Source organism: Anopheles bellator, chromosome 2 (assembly GCF_943735745.2).
Source record: "Anopheles bellator chromosome 2, idAnoBellAS_SP24_06.2, whole genome shotgun sequence".
Lineage (NCBI taxonomy): Eukaryota > Metazoa > Arthropoda > Insecta > Diptera > Culicidae > Anopheles > Anopheles bellator.
This window is the reverse complement of record NC_071286.1, coordinates 65200756-65223033: the sequence shown is the minus strand read 5'-3', so window position 1 is coordinate 65223033 and position 22278 is coordinate 65200756. Positions and strand designations below refer to the sequence as shown.

The 22278-nt window shown below is 48.2% G+C and overlaps 4 protein-coding genes across 4 annotated transcripts; 3 read left to right on the top strand and 1 right to left on the bottom strand.

The window, feature by feature from the left end:
• The first annotated feature begins 4627 nt into the window (after nt 1–4627).
• LOC131206910 (RNA-binding protein 42) lies at nt 4628–14766 on the top strand. Its single transcript, XM_058199506.1, has 5 exons — nt 4628–4714; nt 4785–5157; nt 5230–5397; nt 5692–5950; nt 14642–14766. Exons 1-5 carry the CDS (start codon nt 4674–4676, stop codon nt 14764–14766), a joined length of 966 nt encoding a protein of 321 aa, XP_058055489.1. The 5' UTR covers nt 4628–4673.
• LOC131206911 (uncharacterized) lies at nt 6037–11427 on the bottom strand. The gene is made up of 2 exons (XM_058199507.1): nt 10774–11427; nt 6037–7098 (listed from the first exon to the last, which is right to left on the bottom strand). The coding sequence occupies exons 1-2, from the start codon at nt 10780–10782 to the stop codon at nt 6373–6375; spliced, it is 735 nt and encodes a 244-aa protein (XP_058055490.1). The 5' UTR covers nt 10783–11427; the 3' UTR covers nt 6037–6372.
• A 4-nt stretch (nt 14767–14770) lies between the features above and the next one.
• LOC131207875 (radial spoke head 1 homolog) lies at nt 14771–16074 on the top strand. The gene is made up of 2 exons (XM_058200508.1): nt 14771–14788; nt 15388–16074. The coding sequence occupies exons 1-2, from the start codon at nt 14771–14773 to the stop codon at nt 16072–16074; spliced, it is 705 nt and encodes a 234-aa protein (XP_058056491.1).
• Nucleotides 16075–16242: 168 nt separating this feature from the next.
• On the top strand, nt 16243–19811 carry LOC131211490 (ribonucleoside-diphosphate reductase large subunit). The gene is made up of 4 exons (XM_058204977.1): nt 16243–16383; nt 16477–16565; nt 16792–16969; nt 17443–19811. Exons 1-4 carry the CDS (start codon nt 16344–16346, stop codon nt 19701–19703), a joined length of 2568 nt encoding a protein of 855 aa, XP_058060960.1. The 5' UTR covers nt 16243–16343; the 3' UTR covers nt 19704–19811.
• Nucleotides 19812–22278: the final 2467 nt, after the last annotated feature.

Here is a 22278-nt window from a genome sequence, read left to right as displayed (position 1 = left end):
CTGTACGAAGGTTTCAAGTTTCCCATTTTATAAATTTTCCTCGCGTTGAAAATGCATTTTTATAGTTAGGATCATCTCTCAGTTTCAGTGTATATGTAAATATAATAAATCCTCGCTCAGTAAGAACATTCTCGCTCAGTAAGACATTAAACAAAAATTTGAATCCATCGGAAGAAGATGCAAATCCATATAATAAAAGTAAATGGATTGAATCGAACCGAAGAGCAGCATTACACACAAGCGGACGGCAGAGAAGCGATCGATGCAAATGGCACAGCCGGGCCGGGACTATTTGGGTCTGTTCTGTTGTTCTGGTTTGTCGGTGTCGGTTAGGCAGCGCAACATTTGTAAAATAGTGCATCATACGGGGGATAAAGAAAGTAATTCACATCCAAAAACAGTACAGAAAATGCACCTGCATTGTAGTTAGTAAGTGGCATATTAATTCAAAACATACAATGTACTACCTGCGCGGCGATAGTCAGTAAGACGAAACACGTGTAATGGTCGGTTGGAAGAGACCGAAAAATGATTGCTAAAATTTGAAGCAGAACAAACGAGATATGCAACAGCATAATCGGTGCCCCGTGGCAGTTCGGTGGCTGTTTCTGCTGGAAGCTTCGCCTTAAGGGAGAACTTCTTCGACACAGCACGGAACAGAGTGCGAAGTGCTGTTTAAAATGTGTCATTTACTAATGTCACGATGAGCGGCACGCAAACGATGATGAAACAAGAGGAAAATGGAAGAAGTAGATTTAGACAACCGGGGAAAACAGTAACATTCACACTCGTACAGACAGAAACATATTCGCAAACAAATAACGGAAAGTAAATTGATAACTGCCCATGAAATGCCTGAATTCTTATCCTCCAGTACCAGTTTTATTGACGAAAGGCGAGAGAAGTATTACAGCGAAGAGTAACACAAACTCTGGCGACAATGAAGCCAGCAACAAATCGGAGAAGCAAACAACATGTATAAGAATGGAGTACGGACGATGCATAATTAGTCAGTTTAAACATTGCTATATAAAACTAAATACACGACACGTTTACAAGCAAACAGCAAACCGAAAACTCATAAGTACTAAACTAACCATTGAAAAGCCAACACAGCCGCAAATACTGATAAGACACATATTATGGTCCAGAGCAACCAGAGCGGGCAGATAGGATACGGGGGAACTAGTAGTACAGTTGCTTTTGCAGTGGAATATGAAACCCCCCGACGGCCGATTCAGGCCATTCACACACAGCCTCATCAGACCAGGCAGCATTGCTTCGAGTATGTCAATCTGAAAAGGTTTTCTTAGTACCTTCAATCAAAGATTCAAAACTTCCTCCTTCATCAACGGTCCGTCGCCAACAATTTTTTAATCGATGCTTGGTGCAGTTCGTAGTCTCATGATACCCCCCGATGTCGAGAATCGATCGCGATCAATCGCACCCAAAATTTTGTGTAAACCTTCTGTGTGCACGTAAAACCCAGCAATTAATGGAAAGCGAAAGAGTGAAAGATGCACGCAACCTGCCATGGCGATCTTTCGAATTTTTCTTCACGACAAACGGCAAATCACATGCTCCGTCGATCTGATTCCAGCATGACAACTCACTATAATAATTGGAAACCCTGCATCTCTAGTTTTTCATTTACCATTTGCCACATTGTGCAGTGCCACCGTTCCCCGGGTATCGTGTGTGGTTCTCTTCACGCTTTCTCTCGCCATTAGTGCTTGCGGTTTTCAGCCACAATAGGCAAACAATGTACCAAAAAAGGAAGAGCGACACGGAAGGTTTAGTAAATTTTTGCCATTTTTGTTAAATGTTTAGGCCATTTCATTGAAAACGTGTATGTATGCTAGAACGCAGTGGAGAAATGTATGAGCGGTGCACGCCACGCCACTGATCTGTTCGGGCATAACGAGCCGATTGATCGTACGATCTCTTGTACCGAGCAACAGGCGAGCTACGAATAGTACGTTTTAGTCCTGTGAAACATTTAAACATAATTTTCGGCTGGATCAGTCTCCTTTTTTTTGGTATAGTAAAAATTTAGTCTTAAGTGTGGAACAGCGTGGAAAGGAATCAAAGTACATTGAACAAAAACAAAGATGCATCCTACTACAACCCACAAGAAACTAAGAAACGAGTGAAACCTCAATTCTCGCTAGTTATTATATCCTCAGCGCTCTGTCCGGACTGTGTTGTGTGCAAAACCGGAAAACACGGAAACGAAAAACATGGGTTTTTGAAGAATACACAAAGTATAAGGCAAGCAAAGCAATTTATATAGAATTATACAATACTACTGCATACGATTACATGGAATATGTGTATATATGAATATATGTAAGTGTATACCCACACACGAGTATGCATATTTATATATATATATTCCTTATGTATGCAAACCGGAATCCCTCAACCTATGTTTTAGGTCAAATCATACGTCAAACCCAGCCACTAGCCGATTGTGTGACGGCCATGCCGTTCCATCGGGCGTGATGGATTGGGCGGTAATTTCTGTGAAATTATTACGTTCTTTATTAGACATCGTTTGTTGTGTGTACAAATTCAAGCATCCCTTTAACGAAAACGAGAAAGGAATCACAAAACACTGAAATTACAAGAAATTAACCTGTTTGTTTGGTTGAAATAGAAAAAACTCAGAACCACACAGAGCCCCCCGCGCGATACACAGGAGCGGACATACCGAATGATATACCGGATCATGCTTTTTTCCTTTTATCGTGGTTTATCAAAGAAGAAGAGACACGGTTTAGTTTGACACTCGTAAAGCGCAGGTCCTTCACACAAAACTTACCTGAAACCGAAGACACGATCAGCAAGATCGTCTCCGCTGTTGCAAGTTCGCAAACTGATCGCAGAAGTAGGAAGTAGCCGAGGAAAAAGTATTATGCGACGAAAAACTGTCGTGTGCAGGAAGACTGTGAGTGTCCTTGGGAGCTGAAGAGCGAACGGTTGAGTATCCTCAAAGCGAACGCCAGCCGGCAGCATCCTATGGCAGATGAGTTTGTCAAAACGCTAAATCCTGCGCATCTGAGCGCGGAGGATCGCAAGTAAATTCAATGCACGTTCAGACCTCGGCGCAGCGTTGGGCTGCCAGCGAAGAAAGCACTAACGGAAAACACACCTAGAACCACACGTGTGTGGAGAGAAGAAATAATTCTAATCGTTTACTACTTACTTCTAACTGTTTCCACAGCTTTCTTCCGTGAAACAAAATATAATATATTATTGTGAACTGTCTGAAGAAAACAAAACAAATCACAAAAAGAAACATTAAACCCACTAGTAAAAGGATAACGGATCATCGGAAATATCATCAAAAAATGAGTAATGCATTGAGAGATAGCTGTTCAAACAACTGCCGAGGATCGCCCGAACCGTGGCGCTGTGGCTGATAGGAAGGTGGACCGTTTTACATTGTAACACATCTAATCTCGGCGTCCGGCTATAATTACTGTTGCTTTCGCTCCGTGTAGTTGCTTTTCATTTCGAAAACTTCACGCTCATTTTGGAAAATATTCATCCTTCATTAAGCTCCCGTCACGAAACCCTGCCCCCCCTTAGGCGTGTAGTAATTTTTTGTATATTTGTAAAGAGAAAAATATTGTTCCTTTTTTTAATCTACGAATCAAGATTTAAAATTTATATAAGAGGTGAACAGAGAGAATACAGAGAGAGAAGAGGGAGAGAGAGAAGCTATACAATCGGACAGCCGCGCGCGTATAATGCAAGGACAACTTAAGCTAAGTAAAACGCAAAGCTCTACAATGACCCGAAATCACGCATTCACAGCATGGAGACTAGACTAACCGAAAACAGAGAAACAGAAACGCAAAAGAACGAAAGAAAGAAACACTTTTTCTTTTATTTAAACACAATGCTTTAACTATGTCTTGGCGAAGAAGTGCAGGCATAACTGCAAGAAGTGAACGAGGGTAACAGTAAAGAGTAAAACGCATGAAGGACGTAATTAGGGAGGAACCGGGAGAAAATGCGTACTTTCTCCCGGGCCGATAGCTTAGGTTTCGTTTCCTTGCGTTAAAGAAAATAGAGCACATGTTTAATTTTCCTTCCAAGAAAGACCTTCATTAAACTATTAGTAAGATACCAATTTTCTATTGATTGATTGTAATAACATTATTTTGGAATGTTTCTTCACTTTTTTGATGATAAAAAGAAATATATAAGCTTAAGGGTATGTTTAAAAACAAAGCGTGTTATGTTGCATATATCCGAAATGCAAAGCACCCAAGCGACAATTGCAACAAAATTATGTAAGTATTTATTCAAATGGTTTTAACCTTACATATTTTTACTATTTTATCCTCGTATTTCGATTCGATGAAACTGCTGCGGCGGAAATTGTAGCTTTCTCATATCCAAGCTGGGGTCAACAGTTAAACGAATTTCTTACACGGAGATCTCTATTTTCGACGCACCACAAGAGAAACGGTTGGTTTGAAGCGTTTTGCTCGCGTGTTCACTGAGCTGAACATTTCGTTTGACAGATCGAGCGAAGCGTTACTAGCGAATCAAAACAAACCGGCATCTTAATCAACAATAGAGTGTGGCGCGTATTGTACGGCGCTGTGTAATTTACAGGTGTTATTAAACGTTTTACAGGCGCGTCGCCATCAACAAAGATGGGCAGCAAGCGGAAAAACATGGAAGACGAAATGTCTCGGTAATACATGAAGATCCCGGCAGTGGGAATGACGACAAAACATCATCAAGAATCTTGCATATACTTTCAGCTTCGAAGCGGAGATTTCGACTGCAACCGTTGCGATGGAACCGCCAGCAATGGCTGCGGCCGTAGCCAGCAGTCCGTTTATACCGTCCCAGGTGCGAACGGTGATCGGTTCGCAAACGTACAATCAGGTGCAGCAGAAGTTGGCCCAGGTTCCGCCACGGTTGCCACCGCCACCGATGCCTCCGTTTCTGCCACCGTACGGGGTCCAGCCACAGACGCTGTTGCCGCCCAAATCGTACACGACCGAACCGACGCCGGTGATTGTGAGTAGCGCTCCGAAAATGTATGCCGCTCGGCCAACCGTTGGCATTGCCACCAAGTCGGACATCTCGCCCGGACCATCCAGCAGCGGAATGGCGCCGACGGTACAATCGGTACGTAGAGCGTCCTTTCTGTTTTCCACACACAAACGACAAGCTTTTAACGAACCAATGCTTTCTTCGCAGTACGATATCGCTAACATTCAGTACGAAGTGGTCACCAAGATGAAGAAACCGAAAACAGAGAAATCCGGCCCCAATCCGATCGCCGAAGAAGCCATCAAGGCGGCCCGCGCTTCCTCCGCGTTGCAGTCATTCGGGAACAGTGAACGGCGTGGCAAGAAGGACAAAAAGGTGAGTGCACTGTCGGGAATAAGGGGAACTGGTTTCGGTGCGAATAAGGGTCCACCCGAAGCGGAAAAACCGGAAATTCTTGGCAAGCCTTCCTCGAGGAGTAACGTTCATGCAGCATAATCTCGGCATTAATTCATTCGTATGATTGAAAAGAAATTTTACAAAAGATTCTTTTCAACTTTAACGTTTTGGGCACGACGAAGTAGCACTTTACTTTCGCACCTAGGGGTTTCGTTTCGGTTTACGGTCGGTCTAATTGCGTTTCGTTCGCTTCACTTCGATTCATTTTCTCAGCAAACGGTGCGTGTGGCCGGTGGACAAACGTGGGAAGACATGTCTCTCTCTGACTGGGCGGAGGATGATTTCCGCATCTTTTGCGGTGATCTCGGCAACGACGTCAACGACGAGCTGCTGACGCGTACCTTCAACAAGTTCCCCTCGTTCCAGCGGGCCAAGGTGATACGCGATAAGCGCACGAGCAAAAGCAAGGGCTACGGCTTCGTGAGCTTCAAGGACCCGCAGGACTTTATTCGGGCGATGAAGGAAATGGACGGTAAGTGTAACTGGATAAGAACATAAGAACGGGAGAAGCGTAGTGGAAGTACAAGATGATGATCGGTGCATTGAAAAACCAGTTGAATTTTCCAATTTGTTCTTATATTGGGTGCACCATTTTTAACAATTTAATTGATTCGATTTTTCGATGCTGCTCATAATGTATTTTTTTATATATATATAACACTAATTGTAATGCTTCTTTTTATTACACATAGAATGAAGTATTAGGGTACACAAAGTTAGGTTTTGTTTTGTGAAATTCTTTTTCCACCTCCGTTTGTTTTGTTATCTTCCAATTTTCTTCGCTTTTCCAACGTCCATTGTCAAAACAGTGGGCCCAAGACCGGCCCACTTATTGGCAGGAATTTGTGGAGAGTAGTTGAACAACAAAGTAGGCGCAGAGCAAATGAAACCCACTTAACCCATCGGCCCCCAGCCGTACGACACGAACAGCTGCGGAACCGTGTATTGGCGGCGTGTGGCATTTCCTTTCGCACCCGCCCTCACCGTGGCGCCCCCGTTGTTGTCAACGTAATCGGCATCAGTCCGAAGCTTTTCCGCGTGTACGGCTCCTGCCGTTTCGCCGTACCGGTCCGGGAATGGGAGTTGCTTGGCACCGAGCGTTTGACCAGCAGATTCAACCAGCGACGGCGCCACCGCCAACTCTTTTTCGGTTCGAATGAGCGGTGTGTCGTCCTGCGAGCGTATCCTTAGCGACGCCGTCTGTTGGGCCTGCTGTTCGTGTTGCAGCTGGTGTTGCTGTTGTTGCTGTAGTAACTGCTGCTGCTGTTGCTGCTGCTGCTGTTGCTGTTGCTGCTGCTGCTGCTGTTGCTGGGTTTGTGCGTAAGCTTTCTGTGCCTTCGTGTAGTGGTTGAGATAGAACATCGAGAACGGCATCCCCGATGCACCCCAGCCACGCGACATGAAGAGGTCCTTCTTGATAGCCGTCGGTGTTGACGATGCTATCGCGGCGGGTGGCGGGCCGAACCCGGCACGGGCGCTGCCCTTTGTGCGTTGCTGTGCGAGGGCGTTTCCCAACGATCCACTCGAGACTCCGCTGCACGGCTGCGAGATGACAGTTGGCGGTGCGTTGACCATCACCATGACGACCAGCCACAGGCAGATACGTGTTGATAAGCGACCCTATCGAGCGAGCGAGAGAAAGAGAGAGAAAGATAAAACATTAAAAGTTGCTCATCATTTTATGCCCATCACAGGTGGTGCGATGGGCCAACAATCTTGCCATCCCCCGTTTTTCTCTCATTTTTTGTCAACTCAAATGTATATCTTTTCGTGTTGGGCGTTCTCAAGTGGCGCAAACATTGGCCCACAAATTAACATTCTTTTCGCGTGCCATTGCTCGGTGTCCTGTACCATTTCGCATTCTTTTATCGTTTACTTGGCAACATTTTTGGAAAGAAAATAAACGCTGACAAATGCCCATGCCAGTGCATCCCTGTTTCCGATGGGACCCTTCGGAAGTAGGAAGTCATCATCCCACGTCGGATCCGACCTTCTCAAACGATTCCCACGTGTTTTTTGTTTATCATTAATGGAACTTTTACCGTCTATCGAAAAGGTGGAAACCAAATTGACGTTTAGTGCATCTTAAATGGTTCCTTCATCTCCATCCTACACGTTTTGCCATGGTCATCTGGAGTACACGCGCAGAGAATGTCCGTTTGGGCCAGATTTATTTCTGTCAACCGCTGGCCAGTTCATGAGTTCATTGTGATGTCTTAAATTTAGCGCCAAACGAAGTAAACAAACGGTCATAAATAGATTTAAACTTGAGCGCCGATCAGCCGTAGAAGTTCACTTCCTGGTGCGCCGAAGTGATTTAGACTGTGACGGACTCTAGCACTTGAGCGGCCACCTCCTTTCCAACGGGACAGCCCGAATGAGTACACACCGTGTTGGCGCTAGGGAGCGTGCGGGCGACCCTGGCCGACCAAGATGGACTTTTCGAAAAGTTCACAATCGCAATCAGTTGTAAATACGATCGTAAATAATCGCATACCACCCTCGGCGTGCGTGCGCTCGGCTGGTGGACCCGTTAATCGTTCCGTTTTGGGCCCGGCGATAGACAACGGCACTTTAAAGACCCTTCCCAGCATCACGGTGCCACATGCCACAGGTTCGCCTATCGCCATGTTAACCGCCCGCCGGCCCGTTGGAATGTTGTTTTATTATTTTTATTTTTTTATTTCAATCCACTTTTAGGCGAGCGTTCTTGATGCCTCGTTCTTTTTTGGTGCTGCTCCCTGTGCCGTGTTTACCTTCGATGGTGTGAATGTTTACAAAGTACGGAACTCCGGGATGATAATTGGCGATGGCAATTGAAGCGCTGATGATGCGACCGACTGATAACGGGGTGAAGCGTGAAATAATTAATTTCCACCTTCCCGCTACTGGACCGCACTCTGATAACGTGTTCCGTCGATCCGACCCCTCGGGGGTCCAACTCATCTGTCGTGAAGTGGTACTCGAAATCTACGTCCAGCCAGTCATCATCGAAGCTGTGTGACCGATCGATGCGGGCAAAGTTCGGGTTTTCGTCCGTTGTCCGTTGTCTGACAATGAGGCCACTAATTTGTCCCACGCAGTGGACTCGCACGGTATATCCGGCTGACTGGCTTAGAACGGAATTGCACCACTTTTGGCCAGACTAGCCAGCTGACCTAGTAGCGAGATTACAAAAAGCGCGATAAGGATCACGAGTACGCGGCCATTCGATTGGTTGCTGCAGCGCAATTCGCAATGAATGTGTACTATTTGCGCTTATCGATCGGCACAGGGGATTACGGGGTTCACAAAATGGAATGTTGCGCCGTGTGGCGCCAGCGGCGGCCGTCTCGGTGTCTGCAAGCTGCGAAGCGAGATCACCTAGCGGCCACGCGATATGGCGTGGGTTTCGTTTTAAGATTTTCACCGACCAGCGCCGGTTTGTGGAATGCGAACATGGAGGCGTCGTATGAGATGCGCCCGGGACGTGCCGCGAAGATCGTGCACTGAATTAAGCGGCACAATCAAAGTGCGAAACTTTGCGAAATTCAATCACATCCTGTACTGGCCCGGGGACCACCGTGCGGCAATTGTGACAACAGGCAAAACCGCAGCTGCGGCAAACTCGCATCATTAGCAGCGCGCCAAGACGATGCGTATCGGTTCAACTTTCTCCATTAGATTTCAATTTTAATTTCATCATTAAACATTCATTATGCATCCGACCCGGATTCGAAGGGCGGGTGGCCCCGTCAGGCAGCAATGATTTATCTTTCCCACGAGATGTATGAAAAAGTTAATGTCGATGTGGGGCATGGTTCTCCCGGGTGGACGGTTTCCGGCAACATGTTAAACATGCATCCAACGCAACCGTGAAATGGAGTTGTCGGGCATTTTTTAACCTTCCTTTCGTCTGTTGAACGATATTTTTGACGATGGCATTTTGTTCATAATTGCCAATCAATAGCGCTTTAGCGGTGAATCTGTGGGGGTAGATCTGAGGGTACAGTTTTCGAACAACACCGACACAGTACCCGCGTGCCCACATGCTGGGGCGGTGCAATTCGAGTCGTTATTCAATGTGGCTCCTTTTCGGCCTCCCGTTACCGACGGAAAACAAAATATTAAGACCCCGCCCGCATAAATCTTCTTATCTGGAGTTCGCGCCCCGTAAACACCTCCGCACTCGGTGATGTTGCGCTGCCGTAGCGAGCAGCATCCGAATCTGATAGTTTGTCCGCCGGATGGCAAATGTGTCGACGTCCACAAACACGTCTTGCCGGGTGTGTGCCGGGGGCAGATGATTTCGTATTCAAAACAACGAAATCGGTTTCCCGAGTTCCGGCAGTGGCGGCCTCGGACAACCCTTCCCGCACTGGTTACTAGGCGCCTCCATCGAATCACTAATCGCGCGGTGGCGGCGGCGGCGACGGCGGCAGCAGTGCGCGCTAATCACGACGACGAAAAGGAGGACAACCGCCACCGCCACCATCGCGACGGTGGGAGGCCCAACCGTCCGTGGCGTGCGAGCCACCTCCGAGCGCTGGTGGCCGCGGGCGATGTGCTGCTGCTACACGCGCACTATCTTGTTTACGCGGCCCCGGTTCATGCGGCTTGATTGGTTTTGCGCGTTCCAATCCGGCGGACAGAGCGTGGCGAGCAGCGATCGAGGACGAACGGCGAGCTACGGAGCGCATAGTGAACCACAAAAACGGCCACAACGAACGGACCGAGCGGGCGGGCTGGTAAACACAACAGTCGTACCCGAGGCACGGAAGACCGGAGGACAACCGAAAATGGAGCTAGTCAAATGTGCCCCACGGGGAAACGCCTAACGTACCCGATCAGTGCCTTGTTTTTTTGCTTTAATCCTGTTTTGCCATGTTTTAGGACCACTGGCCAGCCAGTCAAGGTGACTGAGTGTCTGCGGCCGATTCTCACGCCAACCTCCCCCCAGGGGGGAACTGTCGCCGCTGACCCGGAACATCGTTGCGAAGCCGACGTTTGTTATCACCGGACCCCGGACTTTGGCGAGGCGATTGATTTGTTATTGAAATTGGTACTGCCACTGAATTTCACCGAACCAACTGTTGCTGCTCCGTTCCGCTCGGGGTTCTATTTATTCTCACGCCCTCGGTTTGCTTGTTCGAAACGGACCCCCCAAATCTGACTGTCAAATGACAGTTTCTCGATTCGTTGGTTCGCTTCCTCGCTGCGTTTCATCAGCTGTTCGATGTGGCACCTGATTGAGCAGTCCCGCATTTCCGCTTGATCACGCGCTTCCTCGATGCGCTATCTGACCCCTGTACTTACTTTATTCATTTTAGATCGAGTATCCTGCGTATCCTGTGTGTGTGTGTGTCTGGGGTCCTTTTTGGTGACGATGATGCCGATGATCACTCGTTTACCAGTCCGGTGCTCAGAATGAAGTGTTCCACAACGACGACAATCACTCCAAAACTATCTACCTTTCGCTCGCTACTAGCCTCGGGTGCCAATCGAAAGTAGCGATCGTAAGGAAAGCAACGATCGATCACTACGGGATGATCACTTGTTTTATTTTTGTTTGCTTACAAATTTTTCGCCCCTTGCGCGCAAAGCCAATCGATCACAAACTAATCAAATCCGGGTTAGTGGTGGAGGGTACATGGTGCGATTCTCGCTACTGTGCTCCTAGCGCCCTGCGCCGTTGGTTCAATCATCACTGGTTTACCACCGCGGTGGCAGCACGCCGTGGCCAACATCGGGGATGGAAGCAATCCAGTGATCCACCATTCGGTGGCACCGGACGTCGAAGGCTGGGCACTCCGATGGGAGAGCCAAGGGCCGATATGTTCGTCGGCTCGTCGGCTTTTGGTACCCTGTACTGTTGAGGGTCAACCACACTTTGTTCGCAACACACCCGCGATCCGCGAGTTGCGGTAAGCTGCACTGTTTAAGGCGGAACCAACACCGATCGGTTCAAGATTCAACGACGGAGTGTTAGCACGCGGTTCTCGGCGGGCGTCTTTTATCAATCGCCGCAGCCTCCGCGAACCAGGCACGATGCAAGCTTCGCAATGCGTCCCGCGTTATCATCGGACCCGCGCACTCAGACACGCAGCCTGACGGGCGCACACACGTCTAATCACACATTCTTGCTCGCAATCGGTGCCTGAGGCCGACGGGTGCCCTCGGTTCCGATCGGGTTCGGTCGTGTATTAAGAACCGAACACCTGCGAAACCCGAAGGATACTGATGAAGCCACTGCCGCAGGACTCGTTTTGCGCGCCAAAAAGCAATGTCCGTATGCCAGGATCCTGTGCGTGATGATTGTACATCGTGTCGGCCCCATTTCGGGAACACCGAAAATTTAGTAGTACGTGGCACGGTGCACGCAAATTGCTTCCCGTTCCGGGATTGATTGCAAGCCACATCATCGCACATTTCCGATTATTGATCATTTTTTCCGATATTTGTCAGATCTCAATCAAATCAAGCACTTTTCGTAGCCCTTTCATTGTTGTAACCTGCTGAGCGTAATGCTAGTGCATTTTTGGCTGGTTTTGTTTTGCTTTTGTGTTTTGCTATACAAAGTGTTCCATAATTTGCTAATTTTTTGATGTTCTTTATTATTGTTTTGTTTTGCTATTGTTTTAAAAATGTTTGATTGGAAAGTTCTCGGTCGTTTCGATCTTCTGGATCTGGATGATTTTCGTTTGCAGTTGTGTTGTTCATTTGTTTACTTATTTAGGTTTTGTTTTCCTTTTGTGTTATCCTATTTTTCTTTTCAATATAACTGGGCGGCTTTCAAGTTCCATTTTCATGTAAATCCATGTTTTAAACTACACAGGAAATTAGAAACGTTTTGACAACAATTTATGATCATTTAGCAACAAATTGTGCCCAAAGGGCTTAAACTCATGTTTTGAATGGCGGCATTTCTTCGAACGACCATTCTGTCTTTATTCGAACGACTCTTTATAGTGAAATCTGGAAAAAAAAGTTTCAAAACTCCCCTTTCTCACGTTAGTTCCGGTTGTTTCGCATCGTTGCGTGTTGTGCTTTGAAAAGTGAAATGATCCCTCAGCCTTTGATTCCTCTCTCGGCTGTCCTAAGCGGGGTTTACATTTTCTTAAACACATTGTAAACAACCAACATCGAGTCCCACGCGATTATTACGAGAGAGAGAGAGAGAGAGGAAGAAAATCCACACACAAAATTCTGTCCCAAGGTTGGACTTTGAGCCACCTCGGACTGTAGCACGGCGACCAACGTGGAAGCGCTCTGACCAAGGACACGACTTTCCTCCGTGCTACCGTGGGTAGGGACGGATTGGCCAGCTCCGATTGTTGATTGTTAGTTGGCTGCAATCTCATCACTATTTGCCACTTGACTTTTGAACACCCACTCATCGGTCGTTACAGCAACCGGCCACGTGGTACTTAATCCGTGCAGTGCCCGCCACCGTTGTAATCATCCGGCCACGCCCGGTCATGTGCAATAATCTTTGTATTTTTATTTTCCAACCGCGTATCAACTAACGAAACGATCCGGATTGAAATTCCTTAGTCCGTGTAAACAAATTCCAATTCCAAGTCGGTGCAAGGGAATATTCTTGGGGACGAGTAAGTCTAGGGCCACGAATTAGCATCGCATTGCATTATTCATTCCACGCATTATTCCAGCGAATCGGAAAACTGGTTTCTTTGCTATTGCTCTGCTGGCACTGTGAAAAAGAATACAATTTCAATGTTTTTACCATTTTCTTCGATTGCAGGGTTTCATGTAAGCGAAAACAGAAAGCTTTACGGAAAGTACAATTTGACCATAGGTTTTCTTAGGGGACCATTATTTGGGGGTGAATCATCTAGTCATAAGCGCAAAATTAGGGATTTTTCCAGGAAAACCGAGCCACCAGCTCGCCAGAAGGGGCCAAATTAATCCGCACGCAAGGTGATCCATCATCGAAGATGGATGCGTGGCGCATCCCTACCACCCAGGATGCTACGAGTGATGATCGCCACCCTCCCGGGGGCAATCGAGGGCATTCTGGCGTAAAACACTGCGAAAAAATTAATCTAAAAACAACCAAACCGACGACAAACGTGTCCTCGTCAAGGCCGACATATGTACGTCAAGTGTCACCTCGGGAACGGCCGTACCTGCAATCGGTAATCGTTTGCGTCGTAATTTAAAATTCATTCGCGACGTTGCCACGGTTCACGGAGAGAGCGTAAACATCCACAGTAGTTGTTGCACCTTCCCTTCACCCGATCCGACATCTCCGACTCCGTTAAATCGAACTAGCGGTAAACAGAAAACATACCCGACCGTCAAAAAGGACAGTCTTTTAGGTTGGGTTAGAGGAAGAGGAATATTCAGCATCAATTACACCGCTCTCCGGTCGGTTGCCAGAAACGGTGCATAGTAAGCGGTGTGGCCCACCGAAGAAGGCCCCAAACTGGCGCAATAGAAGGATGGACTCAGACGGATCGGTGATGATTGTATTGTCAACACTTCGTCGTGATGGCATACGATATGAAACGACACCCCGTACCGCGTGGTAAACGACAAATTCCGGTGTGTTCTAGGAACCATTGGCTATCACTTTCACTATTGGTCTATTGATATCGACTGTGCCTAACGGATGGAAATTGACTGAGGACTGTTACCATTCCAAGGGATTCGGGGAAATCAATTCATGTGAATCCTTCGGGTGGACGGACCTTTCCTTTTCGCGGTCTCGATGGTGCGATTCTCTGATGACAATAATGAACACTTTCCTATTTTCGAAGATTAGACGAAATTTGTGTCCATACGAGTGTCCGTTGCCAAGTAGGGCAGTAAACGAACCGCCAAGGAGATCTTTCAGGGATCTGGTGCTTCATGTTCAAGATCCGTTTCAGTGTGGCTTTTTTAAACTTTCGCAAAATAAGTTATGTTAGAATCCGCAAACTTTCTCGTTCTGCATTGCCCATACGGAAGTGTCATTTGGGTCACGTGTGTGGTACTTTTTGAAGCACCTTGACCTAAAAATGTCACTTGGCGGTGACAGGAACCAGAACTTGTTTGGACGACCGTTCAAAGTTGTTTTCTCTTACCCATTGCAACTTAACGCATCTGCTAGTATTGTTCCCACTGGCCATTCTCTAAAATCAGCGCTACAACTTTCGCTTCTTCCCAAATGTTTCTTCCACAGGACGGTACGTTGGCAGTCGGCCCATTAAGCTGCGCAAGAGCACCTGGAAAAACCGCAGCATCGAGGCAGTGCGGAAAAAGGAGAAGGAAAAGCAGGCGCTGCTTAGCCTCTTCAATCAAAGCTAGGGCGATGCATGTATCGAAATTGGTGAGATTTTAGAGCAATTCGGATCCCGGCATCAACTCAAAGCGTAGCAAATAGAATGAAAAATTAATACAAATAAATCTTGATTGTAAAAATAGCGGCCACTTGAGCGGTTGAAATCCGTATGATAAATGCGCATCATGCGTTTGACTGTGTTTCAATTGTTCCTATCAAACGACATTTCGATTGTGTGATCGCTTTTTTAACTAACCATAAAAACAATTCTCTTTATAATTAGACATTTATATTTAGTCATGTCATACGGTCATCTTCATGTACATCTTTTGTTTCGATACCTTAGGTAAACAATTAGAGAAAATAAATTAGGTTTTGTTTTAAGATTCAGTACATCTAGTAGCGTTAATTTCATATTCCAGAACAGTACGATTTACAGCATGACAAATTCAGACGTTTTTCCCCTAGAGGGTCCAAATCAATCCAAAAGCATCTCAATCCCCGGGCGGGAGCCCAGTAAGAAAGGCAGTGACGAAATACTTTCGCCAAACCCCACCGAGTTGCAGGAAGCCATCGAAATTAGGGTTGGTATTGATTCCGAAATCAAGTAAAATGACCCACAACACTGTCACTGTTGCACGTTGCAGTACTATGAAGGCGAGAGGAACGAAGAGAACCAACCATCCGGCTGTGGAAGAGCAAAATTGGTGAATGGCGATCGATATGAGGGCACCTTCCGTAGAGGTGTGTTTCATGGGTACGGCACACTGAGTCAAAAAACCGGCCACCGCTTTGACGGCAATTTTCGCAAGGGCCACAAACATGGCCGAGGCTGCCAGCGGTATCCGGATGGCTCGAGGTACGATGGTGATTGGTCTCGCGGAGTGCGCCACGGATACGGTGTGTATCGATATGCAAATCAGGACGTGTACAAGGGTAACTGGTGTTTCGGCCAAAAGCACGGCGTTGGAATTTATGTGTTTGCGGAGAGTGGATTACGCTTAAAAGGAGCCTGGAATGCCGGTTCTCTGGAAGGTCCGGTAGTTCTTTCACTCGGCGACGTGAAAGTCCACGGCACCTGGAGCGCCACTTCTGGTGGTTTGTTGGAAACGGCGGAAAGTGTGTTCAATTTTGGCTGCAAATACCTACTCCGGGGGACTATGAAACGTGGAGTGTTCGATGAGTACGTCTGGTGGCCAACCGCACTGGAGTTGTACCGACTGGCGTCACTTCCACCGGAACCGCTACCCGTGTCGATACCGTTCATGGATTGTCGAAGTTCGAGCCCCTCAGATAACGGCGATGGAAACGAATCATTCAAATGTTTAGTTTGAATATTCACCGTTGCAACGAATGGCGCTGTCATCGGTAGGGTTTAGAAATTCGAAACAAAATTGCCTGACGTGAGCTGTCAAAACGGTGCGCAAATTTGCGCGAAAAGCAGCTTCGCCGCTCCATTCTTTTGTTGGTTTTCGTTCGCTGCGGATCGTCGGTGTGCTCGTTGGGGCTTTTGCTAGATTGTTCTACTGAAATAACTATTCCCTCAGTGATCCGTACTGCGTGTTGTGTGCTTGAGTAAGTCAGTAATACAAAAACTGTCGAAATGGTGTTGAAATCAAGCAAAATGTACGTCTTCAAGCGAGGTAAGTTTCGCACGGCCAAGATCGGCCCCATCAGCGGAGTCACAACCATGGTCTGTTGGCTTCCCTTTTTCTTTCACTTTCATCCCACTAAAGACGGGCGCAAGGAAGAAGTTCACCTGGATAAGATCACTTCGAGGATACAGAAGCTATGCTATGGCCTGAATATGGACTTTGTTGATCCGGTAAGTGGTAGAGGGAACATGGAACGAAGGCACCGGTGGGATGCGCTTTGAACAAAGGGTACGGGAGGTCCTGCCATTCATGCTTTCCTTCCCATTCAGTCTCGTTCGGTTCGTCGTCCTGAAAGGATCGGTTGTTGTTGTCAATCCGAAAAGTGTTTATCAACAATTGTTTTCCCATCTCCTCATCGCCACGTTTTATTGCCGACCCGTTTCGCCTTTCAAATAGGTTACAATCACTCTGAAGGTCATAAGTGGAATTTACTCCGGCGTAACCACGCAAGAACTGGACAATTTGGCCGCCGAGACAGCTGCTACTATGACAACAAATCATGCCGATTACGCGATCCTTGCAGCGCGCCTTGTTGTGTCGAATCTGCACAAGGAAACAAAGAAACAATTTTCCGGTAAGTGTGTCCCGTCCTTGCAAGATTGCAGGGGCAAATATGTACAAAGCGCAGATGGTGCAAATTGCCCTGGTGTGCGTGAGCCGTACCAGCATGGCGTCCCTTTTGTACATGAACATTCCCGTATTGGTACAGATACATGAATTTTCATGGATTGATCATGGAGCATGGATCAGAAATGCATGAAAGGGGACAATTGCGAAACTTCTCTTTTGCTAATAAGTTATCAATTTTAACTCCCACTAATAGTTTAATTTGTTTCGTTACATTTTAACTTTTTGTTGTTGTTTTTATTTTAAGATCCTTAAGATCATTGCAACAATAACCGACACAGAGATCGCTTACATATTTCCAGAATTTAACAATTGTTTTACGGATTGAAGTAACAGAATAATTATTGCTCAATTCTATAACACAAAGCATCCTACCAACTGTGCTTAAATTTTCAATATTATTGTTTTCCGTTTTCACAGACGTTATGCACGATCTGTACATGATGGAGAACGAATGCCTGAAAATAAAGTCTCCAATGATCTCGGATTTTCACTACAAAGTGATCATGGACAATGCGGATCGGCTGAACTCGGCGATAGTGTACGATCGCGATTTTAGCTACAACTACTTCGGCTTTAAAACGTTGGAACGCTCGTATTTGTTGAAGATCAAGGGCAAAATCGTTGAGCGTCCACAGCACATGCTGATGCGTGTGGCCATCGGTATCCACGGCGAGGACATTGAGGCGGCCATCGAGACGTACAATCTGCTGTCGGAGCGTTACTTCACGCACGCGTCGCCTACCCTGTTTGCGGCGGCCACTCCGCGTCCGCAGCTTTCGTCCTGCTTTCTGTTGACCATGTCGGACGACAGTATCGAGGGCATCTACGATACGCTCAAGCAGTGCGCATTGATCTCGAAATCGGCCGGAGGCATCGGGCTGAACGTGCACTGTATCCGGTCCAAGGGAACGTACATCCGGGGAACGAATGGCATCTCCAATGGGCTGGTGCCGTTGCTGCGCGTCTACAACAACACGGCACGGTACGTGGATCAGGGCGGTAACAAGAGGCCGGGTGCATTCGCCATCTACCTCGAACCGTGGCACGGAGATGTGTTTGAGTTTTTGGACCTAAAAAAGAACACTGGTAAGGAGGAGGTGCGCGCCCGAGACATGTTTTACGCACTCTGGATTCCCGATCTGTTCATGAAGCGTGTCGAGGCGAACGAGATGTGGAGCTTAATGTGCCCGCACGATTGTCCCGGGCTGGCTGAATCGTGGGGCGAGGAGTTTGAAAAGCTGTACACGGGATACGAACAGGAGGGGCGTTTCATTCGCCAGGTTAAGGCACAAGATTTGTGGTTCGCGATCATCGAATCGCAGGTGGAAACAGGCGTCCCGTACATGCTGTACAAGGACGCGTGCAACCGGAAGAGCAACCAGCAGAACGTCGGAACGATCAAATGTTCGAACCTGTGCACGGAGATTGTTGAGTATTCGTCGAAGGACGAAATCGCGGTGTGCAACCTGGCGTCGATTGCACTCAACATGTTCGTGAAACCGGATCGGACGTATGATTTCGCAAAGCTGAAGCACGTGGCCAAGACTGTGACGTGCAATCTGAACAAGATCATCGACGTCAATTTCTATCCGGTGCCGGAGGCGAAACGTTCCAACATGCGTCACCGACCGATCGGGATCGGCGTCCAGGGGATGGCCGATGCGTTCATTTTGATGCGCCTACCGTACGAAAGCGAAGGGGCACAGAAGCTGAACCAGCAAATTTTTGAAACCATCTACTACGGTGCACTGGAAGCGAGTTGCGAGCTGGCCGAGAAGGACGGTCCGTACGAAACGTACGCCGGAAGTCCAGTTAGCAAGGGCATCTTGCAGTATGACATGTGGGACAAGAAGCCAACGGAGCTGTGGAATTGGACCGAGCTGAAGGCAAAGATTGCGATCCACGGGGTCCGGAACTCCCTGCTGCTCGCACCGATGCCAACCGCATCGACGGCACAGATATTGGGCAACAACGAGTCGTTCGAACCGTACACATCGAACATCTACAATCGCCGGGTGCTGTCGGGTGAATTCCAGGTGGTCAACCATCACCTGCTGAAGGATCTGACCGAGCTGGATCTGTGGGACGAGGATATGAAAAACCAAATCCTGGCGCACAACGGATCGATACAGCAGATCGAGGAGATACCGCAGCACATCCGCGATCTGTACAAAACGGTGTGGGAGATCTCGGTGAAAACCTGCATCAAGATGGCCGCGGACCGTGGTGCCTTCATCGATCAGTCGCAATCATTCAACATTCACGTGGCGGAACCAAACTACGGCAAGCTAACGTCGATCCACTTCTACGGCTGGAAGATGGGTTTGAAGACCGGCATGTACTACTTGCGCACGAAGCCGGCGGTGAACGCGATCCAGTTCACGGTCGACAAGTCGAAGCTGCAGGGTTCGACTAGTCAGCAGCTGAACGCAAGCCGCCAATCAATGAACGGTACAGCTGAAGTTAGCCTGGCTGAAGGGTCGCCTCCGACCGCCCAAATGCAACGTTCGCTGATCAACGGTAGCAACAGCAGCACTCCTCGCCGCCCTGCGAATGAAGCGAACGGAACGGACCAGGAGTCCCAGATGAATGGCTCGATGGCGGACCGAAACCAGCGAATGGCGGAGATGGTCTGCTCGCTGGAAAATAGGGACGACTGTATGATGTGCGGATCGTAGAACGGTTCCGTACCGGGTTTTTTGTGAGTTGTGCTGCACATTCGCACCATTTTATTTGTATCGCACCCATTTTACGAATTGTTTTATATCACCCCCTACGTTTAGTACAATCTGTGTATTCTTAATGTATTTGTGGCTAGAGTGCTTATGAAGCGTAGTTCATTTTTGCATGCGTACGAAAATATCACCCCGGCATAGTTTCCTTCTGGCAACGGCAGAAGTCAGCGGTGCCACAATGTATGACAATGACAGCTACCCTTCGGAAACGTTTCTCCAACGACTTCTCATCACACGGCTCACGGACCGGTTTCGAAACTTTGTTCAACATTGGTGGTTAGACATTTGGTGACGAAAAGGTTTTTTTAACGAGGAAAACAGTTCTATTTCGTAAATATTGAATCGGCTCCCTCCCGGCAGGGCGTCCGAAAAAAGCGGTGACCACAGAAAGCTTCTCGGCCAAATCCGCTCACTTCGCGCGTGAGATCATCTCACTCTGGTGAGCTTGAGGTGAGAAACGGTATTTGAAGTGTTTTGCTGTAAATTTACAACCTTTGGCAAGCGAACGCACTTTTTGGGCCTTCGGCGAAGGCGAACTTGCCCAAAAATCGTGATCACCAGCTGATTCGCAAGCAACGGTCGATGACCGAACACACTGTGCCTCGCTCGCTCACTCGCGCTGTGAGAATGCCAAAGCTCTCGGAGCGAGCGGATTCCGCTCATCGCGCACTCCCACTCGCCGGAAGAGTGAGAATGAGAACCAAAAAAGTGGGTAAGGTTGTCAAGTTCGAAAATTCAAAGTCAGGTTTGTGAACGTTTCTATCGTAACTTGGATCGTGGCGATCTTAAAATGGAAATGCTCATCGGAACCTGGCAATGGAGCGAAGAGCGAGTGCGAGACAGTGATTTTGAGAGCGAATTTTTAAGACGCTTTTAGAGCGATGCTGTCGAGAATGCCCGCAGCTTGCTTGATCCCTATGCACGCGTGAAATACATGCGCATAAATACGTATGTGCTCCAGTTGAACGGGTGTGTTGTTTCCGTTCCGCAGCGACCGTCTACCCCGTTCGGTGAGGTACAGTTTCCTTGCGTCACTCGGTGTGATCGCCGTGTCCTTTTGGTTGCTTGTTTGCTCCCGGTGTGCCTGTGTGCGTGACAAGGTGTTGCAGAAACTCGTGAAAATACGGTACCAACAGGGAATCAGCTGTTCCGGGCCACGCGTCAAACACTCGAAGCTGCGCGTGAAGCTTGTGAGTGCTTTCCTTTTGGGTGTCGTGTTCCCGGAAAAGGCTATAATTTCGCCAAATCGCTCTTTGCGCCGGTTGATATGTGCGTGGCTGTGTGAGCCGGTGGGGTCGAATCGAATCCGTGAAACCGTGGTGAACACGCATCCAATTCAGGGTTCCGGAAGCTGCCGCACGACGTTCACGGATTATCATGGTTGTTGGCCGGTAGTGGCGACGGCGACAAGCAAACGACAAGAAGCCCACAGGAAGTGGTGAGGTCAAGTCAAGTGAAGAGCTTTGAGCCAACAAACTCTCCCGTTCGGAACCGGAACCGGTGGCTCTACTCTTCCTTCCTACGCGACAACGCGACCCCCTCGTCACGCTCCAGCGACCAAGGCTAAGGCCAGACCCAGCGACCGACCGGCCGTCGCCAAGGTAAGCGCACTTTTAGAGTTTGCAGAAAACGGAAGATTTCCACTGCGAGACACGCTCGCAAACGGGTGCCGTTTGTTGGTCGTGTGGGTTTGCCACCGCCGATAAAGAAGTCACGGCGTGTGAGGGGCGCCTTTCACCTCACATACACATGGGGAAGGATACGCACATGAGTTTGGAGAGGAAAATGCTCGCACCAGAACCAGCGACAAAAAACAACAAGCGGGCGAGTAATGAGCACAACATACGCACTCGGCGAGATGCATCCGCGTGAGAAGTGAGCTTTCGCCGTCGGAGCGTGAGCGGGAGAACCGGTGCTGTTCGAGGCACCGGAGACGGCACCACCCGACACACAGGCTCCACAGGCAGGCAGGGAGTCCTGCCCGATACGCTCCCACACACGCACAGTTTGCTTACGAACCGGCGGCGGTCGCGGCCATCCCACCACCCGGCACCATGCTGCGAGCGGTTGGCCTGCTTTCGGCAGGTCGTCGCTTCCCCGGCCGATTTTACACTCTCTCCCTGTGCCGGCGCTTGGCCCACTTTCTCTCTTTCTCTCTGCCGCGTGGCCGTCGGCTTTCGGACGCCCGGTTACGGCCACGGAATGTTCGGAAGACTTTGGGTTGGTCCTGCTGCTGTGTGTACCCAATGTGGAACACCTTTGTTGCATCAATGGCACGGGGCGTATGTTGTGGTCCCGCTGGATGACTCCACTCCACGAAAGGGGGGCGTCCACAAGTTCGACTTAGAGGGTCATGCATTTTCTGCCAAATGTGTTGGCAAAAACTGGGTGGCCCTCTTCTTCAATATGTTGGTTACGTTCCATCGTTCTTCTTTAATTCAATCTCTTTTTTGTTGTTGTAGAAATGTAGTTCCCCAATCAAGATTGGCGCGGCCCTGGGACGGCTCCAATAACCGGG

Bases quoted from the DNA above. Each gene is read 5' to 3' on its own strand.
- LOC131211490 (XM_058204977.1), top strand. From the start codon at position 16,344: ATGGTGTTGAAATCAAGCAAAATGTACGTCTTCAAGCGAG. The intron at 16,566-16,791 runs GTAAGTGGTAGA...CCTTTCAAATAG, and splicing joins ATATGGACTTTGTTGATCCG to GTTACAATCACTCTGAAGGT. The intron at 16,970-17,442 runs GTAAGTGTGTCC...CCGTTTTCACAG, and splicing joins AACAAAGAAACAATTTTCCG to ACGTTATGCACGATCTGTAC.
- LOC131206910 (XM_058199506.1), top strand. From the start codon at position 4,674: ATGGGCAGCAAGCGGAAAAACATGGAAGACGAAATGTCTCG. The intron at 5,398-5,691 runs GTGAGTGCACTG...TCATTTTCTCAG, and splicing joins GTGGCAAGAAGGACAAAAAG to CAAACGGTGCGTGTGGCCGG. The intron at 5,951-14,641 runs GTAAGTGTAACT...TTTCTTCCACAG, and splicing joins GGCGATGAAGGAAATGGACG to GACGGTACGTTGGCAGTCGG.